Below are 21,067 nucleotides of genomic sequence, written 5' to 3'. Positions count from 1 at the left end.
TACATTATTCTAGACAAACAGCTATTCTGTTATATTTGCGTGGTGAAAGGCTTTTGTTATATCAAAAACACTATACAGGGTGTCATTTTAATGACGCCCACGGACCACGGAAACGTATAGAGGACATCAAAACAAACAACTTTTCTCAGTAACATTTTTCTCGTTGGTGCATCATTTCGGTACTACAGTCGAAAGACAACATTTGATTGCATTTGTGACGTCATACCCCGTTGTGAAGCGATGCGTTCCAGGGTTGCCAGGAACACACATATTTTTTTGAAAAATGACATAGCTACAGTCAGCTACATTATGTACCTTAAAACAAAACGAGAAAACACGTTATGTAACCTAACAGGAAGCAAACAAACGCTACGAGAAATGGTAGAAAGAAAATAGACTTCAAGTGGAAGTGGTCATATCGAATTTTGTCTCAGCTTACATGTCAAATATTTGCAAATCTAGTTACCAAGTTGGCATCTACAATTTAGTATATCCACTTCGTGGGTAGTTGTCTGTGACACACTGGACAAAAGACAAAATAGAAATGAAAGAACTCAAAATTCAAAGGTAAGCAAAACATGTATAATGTATATTCAGAGCATTACGAGGCAAGTGGCAAAAATGGTTGAAAATACAAGGATATAAGTAGTAGTAGAACAAAGTCTCCGACGACTGTGTTTATCTACGAACCAGAAATAAATGTAATAGTTTGCAACTGTGAACAGTGCAGTATACTCGCTACTGATTCATCATTCGATTATTACAGTTGTTGTACGTGTTTTAGCCGCAATGTAACAACGTGAACCTAAGATACTTCCGTTATCAGCACGAAACTACCACAAGGCATCTAGACACAAACCTGTAGATATCAACCTTGCAACGAGATTTGCAAATATAGATAGATGTAGCTGGGCGTAAACAGCCACATGTAAGCTGTAAGTCCAATAAAAACTATTGTTGTTGATATTTGACATGTAGGGTGAGACAAAGTCCGATATTGACACTTCATTTTGAATACGCTTTTTACCATTTATCATATCGTTGGTTCACTTCCCTCTTCCCCTGAGATGACTGCTGATCTTCTGGCTGGTAGGCTATGATGTTCGGTCTTCTGGACGCGTTTCTCACTTCATTTTACAGCTAATAATGTGGTTGGTAGTTTGTCATTTCTCACACAATGTGTGTGTTCCTTGCAACACTGCCGTGCGCTGTTTTGCTGTATGAAATGACGTCAAAGATACTATCAAATGTTGTGTTGGGTTGCCAGCATCCAGGCGGCAAAACGGTCTTTTTTGAACGACTGTAGTGTCGAATCGACGCACCAACGAGAAAAACGTTACTGAGAAAATTTGTTTGTTTTGATGTCCTCTATACGAATCTGTGGTCCGTGGGTGCCATTAAAATGACACCCTGTATATAGAACCCTGACAAAGTGATGTTAGTGTTTCTTCCAGTACACTATTTGGACAAAAATCGTAAACTATATTTTTATTCAATTCTGAATAATTACAAACAAGCCTGCTCTTGTTTTCTCCTTTAACTAGGAAACAGGGACTACTATAATTGCTAGTAGATTCTTCAATAATACCCTTCTTTAATAATTCCTGTATGATTTCTTCCATTTTAAGACGTTTTTCACGTGTGACAGGATACGGATTAACTCTAACAGGAATATTATGTGTTACTTTTATTTTATATTCAAAATCCTTAATGCATCCCACCTCATTATCGCATTAAACATCAGAAAATTCTTTCTTTAACATACCTATTTCATTTTGATAATATTTCTCCTCCGAAAAATCTGCATTGAGACATTGACCTGTCTGTTGTGGGGCGGGTCTTCTGTTTTGCTTCCAACGCTGACCTTGGCCACCTGCAGCAGTGCGTCGAACTCTTGTATGCGTGTTACTTCCTCCTCCAGAATAGCTTTAATAAAGTCCTTGGGATGAAGAACTTGCTGTAGAAAAGTAGTTGGCACTATCCTGAAAAATGTCACATCCATTAATAATACTGCCACTATTCCACACAATAGGTACACTATTTTTCGAATGTTTCAAAGTCACAAAACCATTTTCTAAATTTACCTTCATGCCTGTTTTTATTTGAAAGTTTAATCCTAATACGCAGTCTGTAGGTAAGTTCGACAGGCCATGACACTCCATTTATCACCAAAGGTAACACTACTTTCTTATTAATTTGCAACACACTTGAATTCCCAACTGTAACTTGAAAGTTTACCTCCTGTTCATTACATTTCCTGTTCTTTTTATATTGTCCCGCAAGGTTTCTTTCAAAATATTGTGAATGTTCCCTGTTTCCACACAAGCTAATAATTCTTGTTGTGCAACCATACAGGCAATGAAAATAGCATGACACTTAATATTAGGAGAATTAGTTCCTATTTTTTGTTGCATTGGAAACATGTTTCTCTTGACAGGGAAATTATTATCTCTATGGTTAAATACCTGGTACTTACGGTACTGATTCACTGTTCTGTCTTTATTCTGGGGTGGTTGGGGAATTCTGTGCAAGCTTTTTATATTTCTGGATGTTAGTCAAGCCACTTGAAATTCAACAAATTAATTAGGAAAAACACCACCAAAAGAGAACTATTCTCAATATTTAGGCAACAGACGTTCCAAAAATAATTTGCATTTCTCTTCTTCTGTCTACGAAACACTAAGTATACTTGCTCCACGCATTCTACTTTCTAAAAATTCCAAAGGATCTTCAGTTTCGCCTTGTTTCTTCAATACCCATTTAGCTATTAAATGGTCACGAGGTACTTACGAATTTATCCATTGGGTTATCCATTATAAATTGCCAGGAATATCCCCGTTCCACACTTTCCATCCATATTTTCATGATTTTCTCGTGCACCTTAGGAATTAATGCTAACAATAATTCTCTTAGAGGGAAGAAAGTTTTGCCCAACAATACAGTCTACCTTGTACAAGAAGGCGAAAAGTTCATCACATCTATCACTTACACATGGGACTTTATTAAGTATCCCTGTCAAGGTTGTTTGGGCAACATGACTTGAAATTTTTCCCAAAGAATGCCCCGAAAATATAGGGTAAGAAGAATTTCTTATTGCATTTGGAACTGAACTTTCGTCTTCCGAATCGGAAAACTGAATCAAATGTTCCCTAGGTTTACGATCAATCCATTAACTATTAAAGGGAATTCTTGGTAACCCTTTCACTCTATTCTGATTAATAGGAGGTATTTGAGTAGGATTATTTTCTTGCTGACTGTCTTATCTATCAAACTCACTAAGACCTACTTTACGTGTTGAACTCATGGCAGGTAGTCCTTGGTATCCAGTTACATCAAGAATTCCTGTCTGGTCGACGGTAACAAAAGGATTGCCGTTCATATAACGCATCTTATATACTGCAATAATATAACATATAGAAATGAACAGACGTTATCAGAACAATTTCTCGCAGAAGCTTTTAAGGTCAATTCTACGCAATATAGCTACAATTCTCTGGCTCCAAACCAACCATGCTCTTGTCTGACCTCCCCACGTAAATTACCTCTACAGATGAAGCAACTTACGAGCGAACGTCTTACCATATGATGTTGTGTTGCCAAATCGTAGAGCTATGATAAACTTTAAATATAACTTCATGTTTCAAGTTATATTCGAATTCAGCAAAAAAGAAGCACCTGATTATAATTTCATTGTTTGTTAACTGTTGTATGAACAGCCATCTCAATGACGCGTCATCATGAAAAACCGGGGAAAAGGGTAAGTAACAAAAATAAAGCATTCTCTGGTGCTATGTACGACGCCATGAAGCGGTGTAGGGGGTGTGGAGATATGGCCACACACTTTCTTGATCACGGCCGAAGGTAGGGTTTATGTGATCAGAACCACGCTCCTGGTAATCTTTGCCCCACCTAGTTTGCTCCATATACCGACTTTACACGACGCTGGGCGGGCGCCGGAGCCGCTTGAAACCCCGCCGGTATCAAACCCGGGTCCCTCGTATGGTAGTCAGACGCATCAAGGATTTTTCTTAAAAGGAATACCCCTATGAGGTAGTATTCCCCGAGAAACACAAACATCCATGTCCTAACAAGAATTCGAACGCGGAACCCCTGGCGTCGTAGCGCGCTGAGCTAACCACTCCGCCACGGAGGCCGACAACGACTGAGCTACCGTGGTTCATGAAAAAGGTGTCCATACAATTTATCTGATAACAGATCCAAATATCCTTACTGTAAAAAATGTGCTCCAAAAGAACAGACATGGTATTACTTTTATTGACTCAAATGAGTTGAGACCCGACCCTGTGGCCGAGTGGTTAGCACATCGCACTGCGACGCCAAGGGTCCCGGGTTAGAATCCCGCTCGGGCTTGGTTGTTTGTGAATGTCCATTCATCAATTTCATCATTTCATCACTCATCCCCATCTCCGCAAATTAGTCAAGAGAGACAAAACGCGAAGTAAAATAAACTAAATCAATCAATCAAATGAGTTGAGTTTTTGAGTTGGTTTTAAGTCCACTTTAGCAAAAGTAAGGCTAATCGGGACTGGACCTACAATTTAAAGTGGAATCCTAACTACTCTGTGCCTCCACCGGGTATCGAACCCGAAACCCCTTGATTACAAGGCGACGACGCTACCACAGCGCCATCGGGAAGGTCCTTATTGACTCAAATAATTTATAGTGAACATACTTCCCATTTTTTAATAAACCTCTACATGGACACCCTGTAACTTTCACGATATCAAGTCTGTTGATGATCACTCCACGAGTAGCGGATCATATCCAAGGTGATTGATGCCACAGCCTCCTCCATCCTGGACTTCAACTCCACCAAGTACGTAGCTTCCTTGCTGTAGACGATGTCCTTCACGTAACTCTACACAAATAAATTTTACGCTGAACAGTTACAGAACAGAAGATTTTGTTCCCCATAACCACAACACACACGTTGCCTTTCCTGCACCGTCTCCATTTTCGCTGGTTTACTGTTTTGTCGCAATGCATGATGGTATCAAGTATTGCTAAGTACATGTTAGAATCTTTTTAGACGTTCTTCATGGTGATAATAAAACCATCTTCACTCCACTTGCATATAATTTTCTAATAATATCTGGACGTGATTACAAATTATGTAGTTCTAAATTATGTAACCTTCTCCACTAGCCTGTCTCTTCATCCTTTCTCTAAGGACTTTATTTTCAAATACTCTAAATTTATGCTCCTCTTTCAATGTAAGTTTCACATCCATATAATATTACAGGCAAAACTATTGTTTTGTATATTTTAACTTTTAGTTTTAGTTTAGCATGAACAATATTTATTGGATGCATAGTATCTGGACACGCTGTACATCTTAAAATGAACTGAATCAATGGCATGTTGTATTTGACTTTATGGTATTCAATTGTGGCTCATAGAATGTATCTGTCGATGTAATGCAGCCAATGTTTATTTATATCGCAGGTGCTGTGAATGCCGAAGGTGAGTTCAGATGCAGATTTCCTAGTTTCTTTCGTGCTTCATTAGTAAGTATAATTGTATTTACAATTTCACCAAATAGTCACACGAAGAGAAGTGGAACCACTTAAATAAATGCTGCTTATATGTGCCTGAATGTGGTCAAACGTTCCATTTTAGATTCGAATAGTGAAACTCAGACGATAGACCATCGATCCCATATTCCATTGGTCTATTTGGACGATCAGTCGTGCTGCTGAGTCTGAATCTGCCTGGCCATCTAGATCCCCAGATTTCAAACCATTAGACTTTTTTTACATGTGGCTTCATTAAATATGTTGAATACAAGAGGAAAGTTCGCTATTTGGAAGATTTGAGACAGCGTATCGTTGCGCTAATAACTCCTCAAATGCTGGTCAACATTTTACACGAACTTCAGTATCTGGATATCTGTCGAGCTACCAGTTGTGCCCACATTGAGGTGTGCAGTGTTTCCAAAAAGTCTTAGGAGAACGATATTTTAATCTATGCAACCCAAATTACGGCAGGCATTGATGGGTGCGTCTAGACTTAGGCTCAATTTCAGGGTTGAGACATGCACAATAGATATTTATAAAATACGCGAATTGTATAAAACCAAGTATTATTGTATTAATTATTTAAAATATCGGCATTACTCGTATATCGGAAATGGCAAAAATCTTCCTAAAAAATAAAATATATTATCTAGTATTTCAATGCTGATGATTCTACGCAAATTAAAATAGGAGAGAGGAAACGAAAGGAGCAAAGGAGAGGTGATAAGAGAAAGCGAGAGGGGAAGAGGAAAAGTAGAGGAGGTGTTATTTTTTTAATCCTCCTTTTATTAAACAAGAGCATTGTAACATTATTTGTGATAGCAGTGTAAAGTGGCCACATTGTTCTGCATCTCTTATTTACTCAAACAAATAAGCTAATAAATGAATTGTCACACATTCAAAGGATATTTTCACATAGAAAATAAAGGTTACAAGATAGTGAATTATGATACTCTGACGATAATTGTATACAGATTCAAAGACAGTGACAAAAAATAATAAAGCAACTCTTTATATTTGTGGTAATTCAACACATCGTTTTTCCCACTCGAGTTAAATGCAATGCTACCTGCTCATATCGAATGAACAGTTTTCATCATCTGCAAATTCTAATTAAATACGTATATACAAACAAGTATTCTTTACACATTATATGCAGGAGGCGAGTTGCATCTACAATTCACACTGATGAGATCCTTCTACGTACGTTCGGAAAGAAAGCTTGTATGGTAGTGGTTACCGTTAAGGACCGCCAACCTGATGGTCATAGGTTCAAACCCCTCCAGTCGCAGAAAACTTTTGTATATAAGTTTAGACATATTCCATTGTGTTCGTTGTCTTAGCGTAGCAGGAAATAGAGAAAGGAATGCGGAATAAGTAATCAGGCAAAGGTTAGGTGATTGACTTGAGAGGCGTAAGTAGTGGTATTTATGCTTTTATAAAGCTGAGAAAGTACGAGGTCTTGCCTGTACTAAAATTAGGCTAAGATGCCTATAAAAGCTTATTGCTCAAGTGTCCTCCTCTATCAAATTTAAGATTTTTGTACAAGAAAAGTTTTTGAGAAAGTACGACCCCCCTCTTAGATTGATTTGGCTACACCTGTACCTGTTAGATTGTTATTCATAAGTTTGTTAAAAATATGTTTTTCTCGCCACTGTTTTAGCCTCACTTAAACTAATCCAATAAGCTGATAAGAGCTTTTTGATTACACAGTAGTACACTGTAATATAATCTTAAATACTTCTTCAAAATATTTTTGTACTATTATGTTAATATGTTGAGCCTGGAATGTCTTGAATATTTTAATTTAGGACCAGGCTCAACTGATATATCTAATACTAAGACAATACATTGTGCAGAGGTTTTCTAGAATTGCTCTGTTTGGTTTCGCTTAGGTATTTTTATTTTGTTGAGTTGCTCTGTTCGGTTTCGCGTGGGTATTTTTAATTTGTTGAGTTGCTCTGTTTGGTTTCGCGTGGGTATTTTTAATTTGTTGAGTCTCTCTGTTTGGTTTCGCGTGTGTATTTTTAATTTGTTAAGTTTCTCAGTTTGCTTTTGCATGAGTCTCTGTTTGGTAGATACAGCGATATACAAGATCGATACATAAAACACGGCATTAGGTCATTGCCTTTCTATTCCCGTGCAGACATGCAATTGTACTAGGTCAGTGATTCTGTAGGTCATTGCTTGTGTGGATCAATACTTATTCTATCTTTGTGCGTGTAGGCTACTGGTTTTTACAACCTGTCAAGAAATTGTATATAATAAACCTAGGACAAAAAAATACTCGCACACTAAATATATACACTAAGTATACAAAACATATTGCTAAACCTAATTGATATTTTATATTAAATATAGAGTTTTAATTTAAACCCCAAGAAATCTTATATAATAAACTAATAATAAAAATATTAACATATTAAGTATACAAGGCATATTATTAAAACACAATTAATATTTTATATTAAGTATAAAGTTTTAATTTGAACCCCCAAGAAATTTTATATAATAAATTAATAATAAAAATGCCAAATCAAAAATATTGTAATCAATGCAATAAAAATATATCTAGCTCTAATTGGGCTAGGCACCAAAAGAATTGTGATCCAAAAAATATAGAACACTTACAAAAATATGCCCAAAATGCCATAGAAAATATAATATAGAATATTTTACATATAAACATAAAAATACTTGTTATGTAAAACCATCTACATCTTCATCTGGTCTAAAAAGAAAACTTGAAACACCTGTTAATCATAAACCAGCAAAGCAGCTCCGCAATGCACCTATTCAAAGTAGTTTTAATAACCAACTAAGTGATTACTGTTTTATATCAGAGACAAAATGTGATATTAAGAATTTTTTAAATAATATAAATCCTGATATGCAAGCTATTCTAAATGTACAAAATGGCTCTTATAAACTATCTTTCAAATTATTTACACCATATAAGAAACCAAACGGCACAAAATTTACACAGCCCCACATAACAGAAACTGTAGCTGTATACTCAAATACAAATTTAGACAAAATACTAAGCAGGTTGATAGAGCAATTGATTATTAAACACTCTGAGTTAGCTGCATAGAATCAGGATGGAGTTTATGTGGAACTCCACACAAGTTTTATATTAATATTTCTAAATTTAACCCATTACAAGGTTCTACATATCTGCCATTACCTAGCCAATATTAAAAACAAAAAAGCTGTGCTTAACATAGAAAATAATGATGATAAATGTTTTTTGTGGTGTATTTTAGCTGCTTTGTTTCCAGTTTTAAATCATCCAAAGAGAATAAGTTATTATAAATAACATGAACATGATTTTGATGATGCTATGGAGGGCTTAGAATATCCAATGTCTGTTCAAAATATTGATAAATTTGAAAAAAAGGCCAGAGATATCAATGATAAAAAATTATCTATTAATGTATTTATTTGTTCTACTGGTGCTGGGAATTGCTTGATAGAAACTCTCAGAATTAGTACACTTAATGATGATTTTGCTATTCCGATTGATTTGCTCTTAATTGAGGGGGATGGCACATACCATTATACTCTAATACACAGTCTTGAAGCTTTAGTAAGAAAACAACTAGACAAATCTAATAGAATATTTAAGTTGTGCCGAAGATGTTTAACTGTATTTGATGGTTAAAAAATGGTAAATGGGGTTAGTGAAAGGAATGCAGAAATTGCTAAAAACAAGTTAGTTGAACATTTAAAATATTGTGGGAACCATAAACCTGTTCATATGCTTATGCCTAATCCAAATGAAAATGCCAAATTCAAAAAATTTGAAGCCTTGTTGGAACACCCAGCATATATAGTCTGTGATTTTGAATCAAACCTCAAACCCCCTTGCATTCTGCAGCCCAGATCCTGATGAATCTTCAAGTATATCATACCAGATACATGGACCTTCTAGTTTTTGTTATATAGTTATAGGGGATGGTGTTGCTAGTAAACCACACTTATATATGGGACCAGATACTATCAAAGAATTTGCACATAGAATAGAAAATGAGTGCCATGATATAGCATCTAATATCTTATTAAAATCAAAACCTATGATGCCTTTAACAGAAGAACAAATTCAAAATTTTAACAATACAGAAAAATGCCCGATATGTGATTTTAAATTTTCAGATACAAATATCAAGGTGAAACACCATTCCCATACAAATGGTAAATTCTTAATGGCTCTGTGTAATAGTTGTAATATTAAAATCCAGAGACCAAAATTTGTCCCAATATTTTGCCATGGTGCATCCAATTATGATTTTTATCATCTGATCAGGTACGAGGGGTTTGACAAGCAGAATTTAAATATTTTAGCAGAAAATGATGAGAAATATATAGCTATTAGCAAAATAATTAAAGTTAATGGTGTTTCTATTCACTTAAGATTTCTTGATTCATACAGAATTTTGTCGGCTAGCTTGGCTACTCTGGCCAGTCAATTATCTGATGATCAATTTAAAATTACATGTAATATGTTTCCAAATCAGGACTTGAAATTAATTAGGCGAAAAGGTGTATACCCATATGACTATGTTACAGATTTTTCTAAATGTTATGAGTGTACTCTGCCACCACAACGAGAGTTCTACAGTAAACTCAGAGCATCTGGAATTACTGATGAAGATTATCACCATGCCAAGTTGATGTGGGACAACTTAAAATGCCAAACACTTGGTGATTATCATAAGGCATACTTAAAAACTTGATATAACTCTCTTAGCCGATATACTTCAGGCATTTAGAAAATCTTCCATGCACAATTATAAACTGGATCCAATTTATTTCTACAGTGCTCCAGGCCTAGCATGGTCTGCAATGTTTTTGAATACTAAAATGCAATTGAATCTAATCCAAGATCAAGATATGTATCTATTTATGGAACAATGTATACGAGGAGGCATGGTGCAATGTTGTCCAAGATATGCCAGAGCTAATAACAAGTATATTCCCAATTATGATCCAGCACTGCCATCAAATTATATACTTTATGTGGATGCCAACAGCTTGTATGGACATGCTATGATGGATAAGCTACCATATGCAGGGCTTGAGTGGGTTGAAAATTTTAGTATTGAAAATCTTCAGGATTTTGATGACAGTCACTACGGCCTGTTCTTAGAGGTTGATCTGACAATTCCTGATAATTTACACAACAAGTTTTCTGATCTGCCCCCAATTTCTGAGGTTAAGTGTTCACCTGGCTCTAACAGAAGAAGCTAATGATGACTCTGGAGCCAAAACAGGGTTCTGTAATATATTACAAGAACCTTCAGTTCCTGATGCATCACGGTGTTCAAGTAACCAATGTTGGCAAAGTCTTGAGGTTCAGGCACTCAAGATAGTTGAAGTCATATATTGATACGAACACCGAGCTTCGAACATCTGCAGTGAGATAATTTAATAAAACATTGTTTAAATTAATGGTCAATTCAGTGTATGGCAAAACTATAGAAAATGTTAGAAAGCATAGGTAAAAAGGGTAAAGTGCTCCCCTGTGCAAAGCACCATGCCATGAAGGCGTATAGGGGGTGTGGGGGTAACGCCCCACACTTTCTTGATCCGGTCGTGAGTGGGGGTGATGTGATCAGCATCACGCACCTGACCGCCTTTACCCCCCAGGGTTTCCCCCAGGTACCCATGTTATTCGACGCTGGGTTATTCGTTAGAAAAGTTACCGGATTTGAACCGGCCGGGGATCGAACCCGGGACCTTTAGCATGGTGGTCAGACACGTTACCGACTTTTTTTTTTTTTTTTTTTTTTTTTTTTCTTTATTTCCTTTATTTCCTTTTTACATTTTCAGAATACAAACACAGACTTTTTAGTTTTATTTACATAGTATGCATAACAGTTAAAAAATTTGCATACGTAGTATGCATAGCATATGAAGAAATATGCTGATATTCTTGATGCAGATATATTTCAAATTCCTCACGAAAATCCTGTTTCTTATAGGTAGTGATAAACCAAGCATAATTCCCTAATAGCCATTGCACACTATTTAACTTTGTTTTCGGATAATAGGTAAAACTTGGACACAAAAGATGATCAATCGTAATTTGCCTCTGGCTTGTTCTACATATTATACTAATGATTTTCGTGATATATTCCCACGTTGATTTTCTAATTTTGCACTCACTGATTAAATGTTCTATACTTTCATCTACATTACACCATTTACACTGCGGATTCTCCGCTAATCGGAATCGATGAAGTTGCGTTCCAGTTATCAAGATTTGGTGAACAATACAATACCATGCAGACCGTATCTTTGTTGATAAATGTGTTGCATGTACATTTATCCAAACTCTGTTCCAAAGAACACGAGGGTTCTTCAACATTATTTTACATTTATGGTGCATAGTCTTACGTTTAATTTTGTACATGTTTTTTACAGTGGGTATTTGAAAGTTGTCCGATAATAACAAAGTGTAGCATATTTTTACCATAGAATCTACCAAGTATTGATACTGGTTGGGAATAGTGCTTACATCAATTGGATATTCTAACACAATATTATTCAAACATTGCTTTAGAATTGTACCTGTCAGACCATCAGAGTGATTTACCATTGCTGCAATATTAGCCTGAATCATCAGTACTTGACTTTTAGTTGCCACGTGAACCAACTTTAATCCGCCACATTCAACAGGTAGACACATTGTTTCATGACTAACCCGAAGGATATGTCCAGACCACATAAACCAATTCACAGCACTCTTCAGTTTCGCAAGGTCTAGTTTTCTTGGTGGAAGAACCTTCGCCAGAAACCAGACCTTGGAGAGCGCGAACATATTTACAAAAGCTGCACGTGATATTAAGCTTAAATTCCTAAGTTTATGTTTACATAAAACAGCTTTAATAGCTCCTATTACCAGATTATAATTTAATTCCTGCATCTGTCTAATTGACCTAGTAAATATTATTCCCAGTATTTTAAGTTTTGGAACCACTTGAAAATTTTCTTGAGATCTGTTTTGATTTGTAGAATTTAAATACATCATACGAGTTTTTTCATAATTTATCGTTAAACCTGAAATCAGTTTGTATTTCTCCATTTGTTGATATATAATTTTTTTGTCAGTCTGAGACTGAACTAAAATAGTGACATCATCCGCATATGACAATACTTTAATATTTTGATTGCTAATTGTAATACCAGATATTTCCTTTTCTAAAGATATTAACAAAGGCATGAGCGAGACACAAAAAATCAACATAGAGAGAGGATCTCCCTGTCGAACCCCTGCACACACTGGGAATGGATTCGTTAAGAATCCATTGATTTGAATTTTGGATTCGGCGTGTTTGTACAAACCTTGTAAGGCATTTAGAAAATTACCTCCTAGGCCAAGTTTACCAAAAACATTGAACATATGTTCATGATTAACAGAGTCGAAAGCATGTTGGAAATCTACAGCTAAAATTGCGTGATTGACATTAGCAGAGTTGGAGTTCGAACTCGCAATTACTTCACGGAGCGTTTGCAACACACCATATATATTTTTGTGTTCACCGTAACAATATTGCATCTTGCCAACTAATTGTTCAGCATAAGGAGTCAGCCGTTGCATCATACACCGAGAAAATATTTTGTAATCTGCACACAGTAAAGTTATGGGACGATAATGAGACACTTTCTTTGGTTGCGCTATTTTAGGGACTAATACAATAACACCAGTATTTGATGTTTTACCAGTGATGTGATTCCTAAAAACTGCATTTACCCATTTTGTTATTGTTTTCCCCATCAAATTCCAAAAAGTTTGAAAGAGAGCAGTGGGAAGTCCATCAATTCCAGGGGAGGAGAAAGGTGTCCCCCCCATTACTGCTTTATGTACTTCTTCCATAGTGAAGATATTGTCTAAAACATCTCTATCAATATCATGAAACACTGTTGGAATATTCCCAAAAAATTCGTCAGCATTTACATTACCATAAGTTCTTTTGTTCGAATAGAGATTACTATAATGGTCATAAATTACTTTCTTAATGTCTGAAAGTTTTGTATACTCACGTCCATCGTCCATTTGAACTGTACCAATTTGTTGTCTCTTCGCGTTTTTTCTCTCTTGTATAACATGAGCGAGAGATACGGTTTCATGGCGATCTAAATGGGGGAGTCTGCTCCTAACTTTGACACCATTACGTTTCTGAGAATGCATACGTAATAGTGTGGCTTGGATTTGCTTTATCTCTGTTTGCACTGGTTTACCATTCGTTGCGTCTTTAGTAAGCTCCCGCAACACACTGTAATAGAAGTTATATTTGAGATTCCAATCTTTGGATCGTTCTTGGCAAAATTGAATACAAAATTTTTTAATGCCAGGTTTTAAAACTTTTTCCCACCAACCTATAATATCTGTCTTTTTCTCTAGATCAATTTCCCATTTTTGCCACTGTTCGTGAAAACCATTTTTAAAATTTGGCTCTAGGAGAATAGAAGTATTCAATTTCCAATATCCGTACCCTTTCGGAACCTGAGGGATATCCAAATTTATCCCCATGATTAAAGCTAAATGGTCGGAAAAACACGTGGGAGTGAGTTGTATTGATGTCACATTTTGACTTAATTGGGGTGTGACATAGAAACGATCTAAACGTGATGCACAGTTGTCTCGAAAATAGGTATACCCTAATTTTCGATTATGCTTAGCAATCCAAACATCCACAAAATTAAAACCGTGAACTATTTTTTGTAAAGTATTAGACGTGGAGAAACCAGGCCGTTGATCCTGTGGATATAAAACACAATTAAAGTCACCTGCACATATTATATGCTCTTTTCCCCCTTGCAATTCTGCTGCTACATCAGTACCAAAAAACTCATTTCTCAATTGACGATTTGTATTTCCAGACGGAGCATATATGTTGAATAACCAAATGTTTGCTAATTTTGTACCTATAATACGGCCAGATGGATGCTGAATAACGTGTGAAATCGGCAAGCCTTGTTTGACTACTAAAGCCGTTCCTTGTGATTGACACGTGGGGTTTAGATATGCCATATACTGGGCTGGTAATTCAAGCTGAGGCACACACACTTCCTGCAGAAGAGCAACATCCACTGAGGATTGTACTAGAAAATCCCCTAAAGCACGTTGTTTCGTCGTGGAACTTAACTTATTTATGTTCACAGTCGCTACTCTAACAGTTGTATTCATAACTATGTTTATCAAGAGGGGGAAAAACGGATAGACTACTCTCGTTAACATGTTGTATGTTCACACTGAAAATCGTTTCATATTCCACACTTTTCCACTTACTACCCTAGGGGAGAATATCACTTTCTCAGTCACGAGATGGGTCGGGGGTCACCTCCATGTCACTTTGTTCTTCCATTACTGCCCCTAATATTGCTGGGTTTTGGGCATCTAAGTCAGAGGTAGGAGTATTTCCAATATTATTGGCACTTGAGGAATCATTGCTTACAACTGTTGATCTACTTACCATTTCACCCTTTTTCTTCTTTTTTGGCCTCAGTGTCATATGGTCGGATGGGGGGTTGCCTCCTCTCGTTGTTGATCTGGACCGGGATCGTCGTGTATTGACTGATGGAAATTCACCCTCAGCGAACATTTTGCCTGTCAAATTGGGGGAAACCTCCAAAGGTTGTTCAATAGGGTTTGGGGATGTGGATGGCGCATCTCCATTTTCTATTCCTTCCTTTGTCCCTGTAGAACACTGCATACCTGGTTGCACAAGGTCATCTTTTTCATTTGACTCATTGGCGGTCTGGAGAGACTTTGTCGGGGGGGTTTCATTTGTGTCGCTATTCTCGGCACTGGGGAGTAAGAGGACAGAGGGTTGATACTTCGGTCCTCGGTCACTAACTGGTACTTGGCTGACGGTAGTCCTAACCAGATTCGTCCTTTGGGCTGTCGCGAAACTGGATACCGTCGCGGTTGCTCTGGTGTCCCTAGGGCGACGCTCGTTACAGCTATTGGCGTAGTGTGATGGGGAATCGCAAATGGCGCACGTTTTTTCCTGACCATTATAGGTAACCCAATAGCGTGATCCACTTATCGTAATGTATGACGGGATGGCCTTTGTCAAGGTCATCTTCTCAATTTTTCTACCTGTCCGGACTTGATATATATGCTGATCGGAATACTTCTCGTCTACCAGTGGTGAGATTATCGTCCCGAATTGTGCTAACACTGTTCGTATTTGATCGTCACTTAATTCGATTGGCACAACATGTATTCTCACCGTCACATAATCGCGATCTACCCAAGTCACTTCTATTTCGTAATCACCGTCCACATCAGAATATTTGTAAATACCACCAGACTTGAATAACAATTGCTCACACAGTACTTTCGATAACAGTTTTAAATATACACACTTATGATACATGTCGATTTCAATACTTAGTACCTGCTCTGGAGTAACTTTTAAGGTCTCGCTGATCCATCGGTGAAGATCCAATGTAGTGGGTTTCCGTGTTACTGTTTGAAAGTTCAATTTCAACGTATTTACGCGTTTCAGAACCATTTTACTCACTGAATTTTCACCAAGACGAAAGCTAGTCGCGTAAGGAAGCTGACTCACGGAACTCGCAGCGGGAGTAGTCACGCACACGTCTGCTCGCTACCGCGTCCCGAACGAGACTGGGTCTGAGCCACCGCGGCCACTTGTTAGAAAGCATAGTGATGTTAATTTAGTTACCGACCCCAGCCGGAGCAAAAAATTTGGTGGCAAAGCCCAATTTCAATTATAGAAGAATTTATGATGAAAATATGACACTCTTCAACATGAAAAAAACAAAAGATTAAGTTTGATAAACCTATTTATGTAGGGGCTGTGATATCAGAATTTGGCCAAAATACATATGCTAAAGCTCTATTATGATGTGTTGAAACATTTTTATGGTAATAGTATAAAATTAATGTATATGGACACAGATAATTTTATTCTTGATATTCAAACAGAAGATGTTTATAAAGATATATCACAGCCTGAATTGTTTAAATATTTTGATACTAGTGAACATACAAAAATTCAACCCCACAACAAAAAAGGTGTTTGCCAAGTTAAAAGTGAGACACTTGGCGATGTTATTGTAGGATTTGCTGGGTTAAGGGCTAAAATGTATAGTTTTAAAACATGTAGTGGTGCTGTTACTAAAAAAGCCAAGGGCGTTGGTAGAGTAACTGTAGACTAAGAGCTTGAATTTAAAGATTATAAAGATTGTATCAAATAACAGAGGTTAATCAGAACATCAGAATGTAGAATCCAGAGTAAAGATCATTTGTTGACCACAAATGTTCTAAGAAAAGTGGCTCTAGACCCACATGATGATAAGAGGTGCATTTTATCATGTGGCATACATACTCTAGCATGGGGGTATTGTTACGTGAAGAGAGACAAACAATGCCCAATCACAGAGCATGATTTGAAATAAATAAACATGCCTATGAACTTATTTGGGTTCAAAATACAAGCTGTTATGGACTTGCCAACACCAGCACCCTCTCCTGAAATACTAATTACACTGGACGACAACAATTTATAACTTTTTCTCTGTTAAATGGAAACGAAAAGGTGATTCTTATAGGATTTTTTTCGCTGATTTCAAATTTGTTTACTGTTTTCTCTATTGGATTCAGATCTTTTGTAATACAACTTTTTTGTTGTGCTAAAATAACTTTGCTTGATTCAAAATGCTACATATTCTGCATGCTGACCTAAAATATACTGCGAAAGGATTTTCGGCTGTGTTAAGCTTAAGGAACATTTCCTTTGAGATTCCAGGAGTATTCTGCTAACATTCGTGGGTTCCATTACCTTGACAACTGTTTTCCATGTTTTCCATAACTTGTTGTTTTCCAATCCATGAGCACACCGAAAGGCACGTGCCAAACTCTTTCAGCTACACATAACAGTGTCTCACATGAAGCACAGCAGATACGAGGAGCCCAGATTTATCTTGTTGGAAGCATTCTCCATTTTAGTCCCTTACACTGCCATTGTCGGAGGGGAATAAGTCCAAATGTTAGAGCAACAAATAGATTTTAGGAACACATTACATGTTAGTTTCGGGGCATTCCATGTCAAATCATCCAGAATTTTGTGAAAATGTCACCCCCTATCCCCAAATTTGATGAAATTCGGTATACTTACAGAACTTATAATTCTGATTACAAAAATTACATTTTTTTTGATTTGGTCATGGGGTTCAGAAGTTACGCACTTTTTAAATTCACTGTGTACGCCAGTTTCGGCTTCACTTTGATTGACACACATTAGGTTATAAATTATCATATCTTCTCTCAGTTTTGCCGTAAAAACTTCAAGTTTGTTTTCGTTTGTTCAGAATAGTTTAAGCTTTCATTTAAATATAGTTTCAGATGAGTATATTAATAAATATGTATTTTATGCATAGTTTCATGTATTTTTTTAGAAAAATAAATGACTTACTTCAAGAGCGAATTTCGCGCAAATGACCCCCATTCAATTTCCCCCCAATTTTATTTGTAGATAGCTCAGAGTGGGTACTAATGCCTGATGGAAAAATTAGGATGGGCGGTTCAGAGACAGGGTAATAAAAAAACCATTTGCATCAAATGACATTAAGACTTTATCTTATTAAAAATGCTTATGTATTTAGCACAAAGCCTGAAGTACAACATATTTAAGGTATAATATTCTAAATTTCTGTTCACTGTGTGTGAAGGTAAGCATGGGCGGAAGCTGGCGGGGGCAAAGTTAAGAATATGTCCCTTCCAAATTTTATAAAGTAAAAGTAAAGTAAAGTAAAGTAAAGTGCTCCCCTGTGCATAGCACCACGCCATGAAGGCGTATAGAGGATGTGGGGGTAACGCCCCTTCCAAATTTATAGATTAATTAAAATTTACAAATAATAATTACAGTGGAACCACGATTTCAAGTTCCTTGATTTTACATTTTCCTGCATTTTACGTTCAATGTTGGTGGTCCCAACGTAGCAAATTGCTAAGAAATATTCCTCGGTGTTACATTTTCTCGCATTTTAAGATTTTTCAGCTTGGTCCTCCTGAATAACGTAAAATCGAGGTTCCACTGTATCTAAGTTTCAACTGTCTTCAATTTTTTTTAAAAGAAATTATAATCATCATTATTAGCATTCCCAAGTTTAGTAAATTTTCATCGAGAACATTCTTCTATGAATTTTATCTCAATATGGAAGTTATTTTTTGACTACTCTTCACGCGGATACGTAATATGAAGTAAGAATAAATAATACACATTTTTGCTGATTGAAGTCTTTCCAAATGGAGCTTTCTTGCCACATACCACAGAAAATCACTTTGTGACGGGCTGGTTGGAACAGTTAAAAGACTTGTATAGACTTCCACAGTAATACGTAACAAGTGCGGTAATGATGTACCAATCCCGTAGAAATATTATTCACTGCATAAATTTCTTATTAATCACGTAAGGTGAAATGACAACAACCCGCAGTACAATGTGTCAGTACTATGTATACAACAGCTCGACGAAGATTAAGTATGCACTATTTTAAACTTAGGCTATTTACAGTATTCGATAAGTTACTTTTTACAAGTAACCGAGTTACAGTTACTCATTTAAAAATTAACTCGGTTACAGTTACTGGTACCTTGAAAGTAACTTTGAGTTACTTTACAGTTACTGTGAAAGTAACTTACAGTTAATGATCATTAATTGTGTATAGAAATTACACACAATCAATGATCATGAAGGCTAGCGTTTGTAGTTGCGTTTACTTATGTTACTAGTACATAATATGTCTTCATATATTTTCATTACTACTGCAAATAAATGATGGAACCCAGAGTCAGCTTTGCTTGAACAATTTTCATTAAGGAACCATTTGATTGCTGACCACGGTATTTTGAATAGAGTGCCATTGATTTCACTTACACCTATTTCTTTCTTCTATTCCAAGTTCAAAAGGATCCAAAGATCCACTCCTTCGACAATGACTTTTTCCTAGCTCGACCACCACATTCCAAACGAACGCAGCAGTCCACCAAAAACACTGAAGTTTTCACATACAATTACCATAGAAATGAATTGAAGTAAAGCGTGGATGTTCTAAAGTTAGCATGTAACAAAGCATAGTTTCCTTGCCAGGCCAGCAATTCCAAGAAAATCCTTTCACCTAGCATCCAGAGAAGGTACATATATTTTTTTATACGTAGTTGGGAACAGAATTGTCAAATTTCGCTCTTCCCCTACTACAAAAAGTAACTCTGTTACCGTTGTTAACGATAGAGTTATTTACTTTCAAAAGTCGCTAGTTACAGTTAGAATTCCTAAATAGAAAGTAACTGTTACTTGTAATCAGTTATTTCCAAACACTGGTCGTTTAACAGACAATTCAAAAATTATAAGTGCTGATGAATGTGTGAACTGTACAACAGATGTATGGTTTGACTGTTGTGAAGAAGTGGCTTTCTTCATTCCAGTCCTAAACAGTTGTGTAGTAGCTTGCGTGTGCGACTCAAACTTGTTTGTAGGTTTGCTTCAAAAGTCTACGTGAAAAAATGAAATGCAGCAATTAAATTCTTGCATCCACTTGATCTATCAACTTCATACTACTAGCCACAAAGTATTCTGTGTCCAGTGGGCATTAACAATTTTAAAATTTACAAATAAAATATATTTCCCAAGTTACGCCTATGAAGATAGTACCAAATAATACTTACTCTATTGTACTCTATGCATTGTCAAAATTAGTGAACTTTAAATTTTGCCGTTCACATTTTAGAAGAATATTTTGATCATTTCGAACACACTAAAGTATTTGAATTATCACTAAGTACATATGCCCTTCCATTTGTGTTGTTAATGCCCACTGGACACAGAATACTTTGTGGCTAGTAGTATGAAGTTGATAGATCAAGTGGATGCAAGAATTTAATTGCTGCATTTCATTTTTTCACGTAGACTTTTGAAGCAAACCTACAAACAAGTTTGAGTCGCACACGCAAGCTACTACACAACTGTTTAGGACTGGAATGAAGAAAGCCACTTCTTCACAACAGTCAAACCATACATCTGTTGTACAGTTCACACATTCATCAGCACTTATAATTTTTGAATTGTCTGTTAAACGACCAGTGTTTGGAAATAACTGATTACAAGTAACAGTTACTTTCTATTTAGGAATTCTAACTGTAACTAGCGACTTTTGAAAGTAAATAACTCTATCGTTAACAACGGTAACAGAGTTACTTTTTGTAGTAGGGGAAGAGCGAAATTTGACAATTCTGTTCCCAACTACGTATAAAAAAATATATGTACCTTCTCTGGATGCTAGGTGAAAGGATTTTCTTGGAATTGCTGGCCTGGCAAGGAAACTATGCTTTGTTACATGCTAACTTTAGAACATCCACGCTTTACTTCAATTCATTTCTATGGTAATTGTATGTGAAAACTTCAGTGTTTTTGGTGGACTGCTGCGTTCGTTTGGAATGTGGTGGTCGAGCTAGGAAAAAGTCATTGTCGAAGGAGTGGATCTTTGGATCCTTT

The 21,067-nt window shown here is 36.4% G+C and overlaps 1 protein-coding gene across 1 annotated transcript in view; it reads left to right on the top strand.

Annotated features, from left to right (window-relative positions):
* LOC145977875 (uncharacterized) overlaps positions 1–21,067 on the top strand; it is a 469,373-nt gene that overhangs the window by 194,213 nt on the left and 254,093 nt on the right. Inside the window, exon 5 of the mRNA XM_083110208.1 lies at positions 5,467–5,484. Coding sequence (XP_082966334.1) covers positions 5,467–5,484 — 18 coding nt within the window. The remainder of the gene's footprint in view (positions 1–5,466; positions 5,485–21,067) is intronic.

The sequence above is a fragment of the Lepisma saccharinum genome, chromosome 23 (assembly GCF_977018435.1).
Source record: "Lepisma saccharinum chromosome 23, izLepSacc3.1, whole genome shotgun sequence".
In the NCBI taxonomy this organism is placed as follows: domain Eukaryota; kingdom Metazoa; phylum Arthropoda; class Insecta; order Zygentoma; family Lepismatidae; genus Lepisma; species Lepisma saccharinum.
This window is presented reverse-complemented; position numbering and strand designations above follow the sequence as displayed.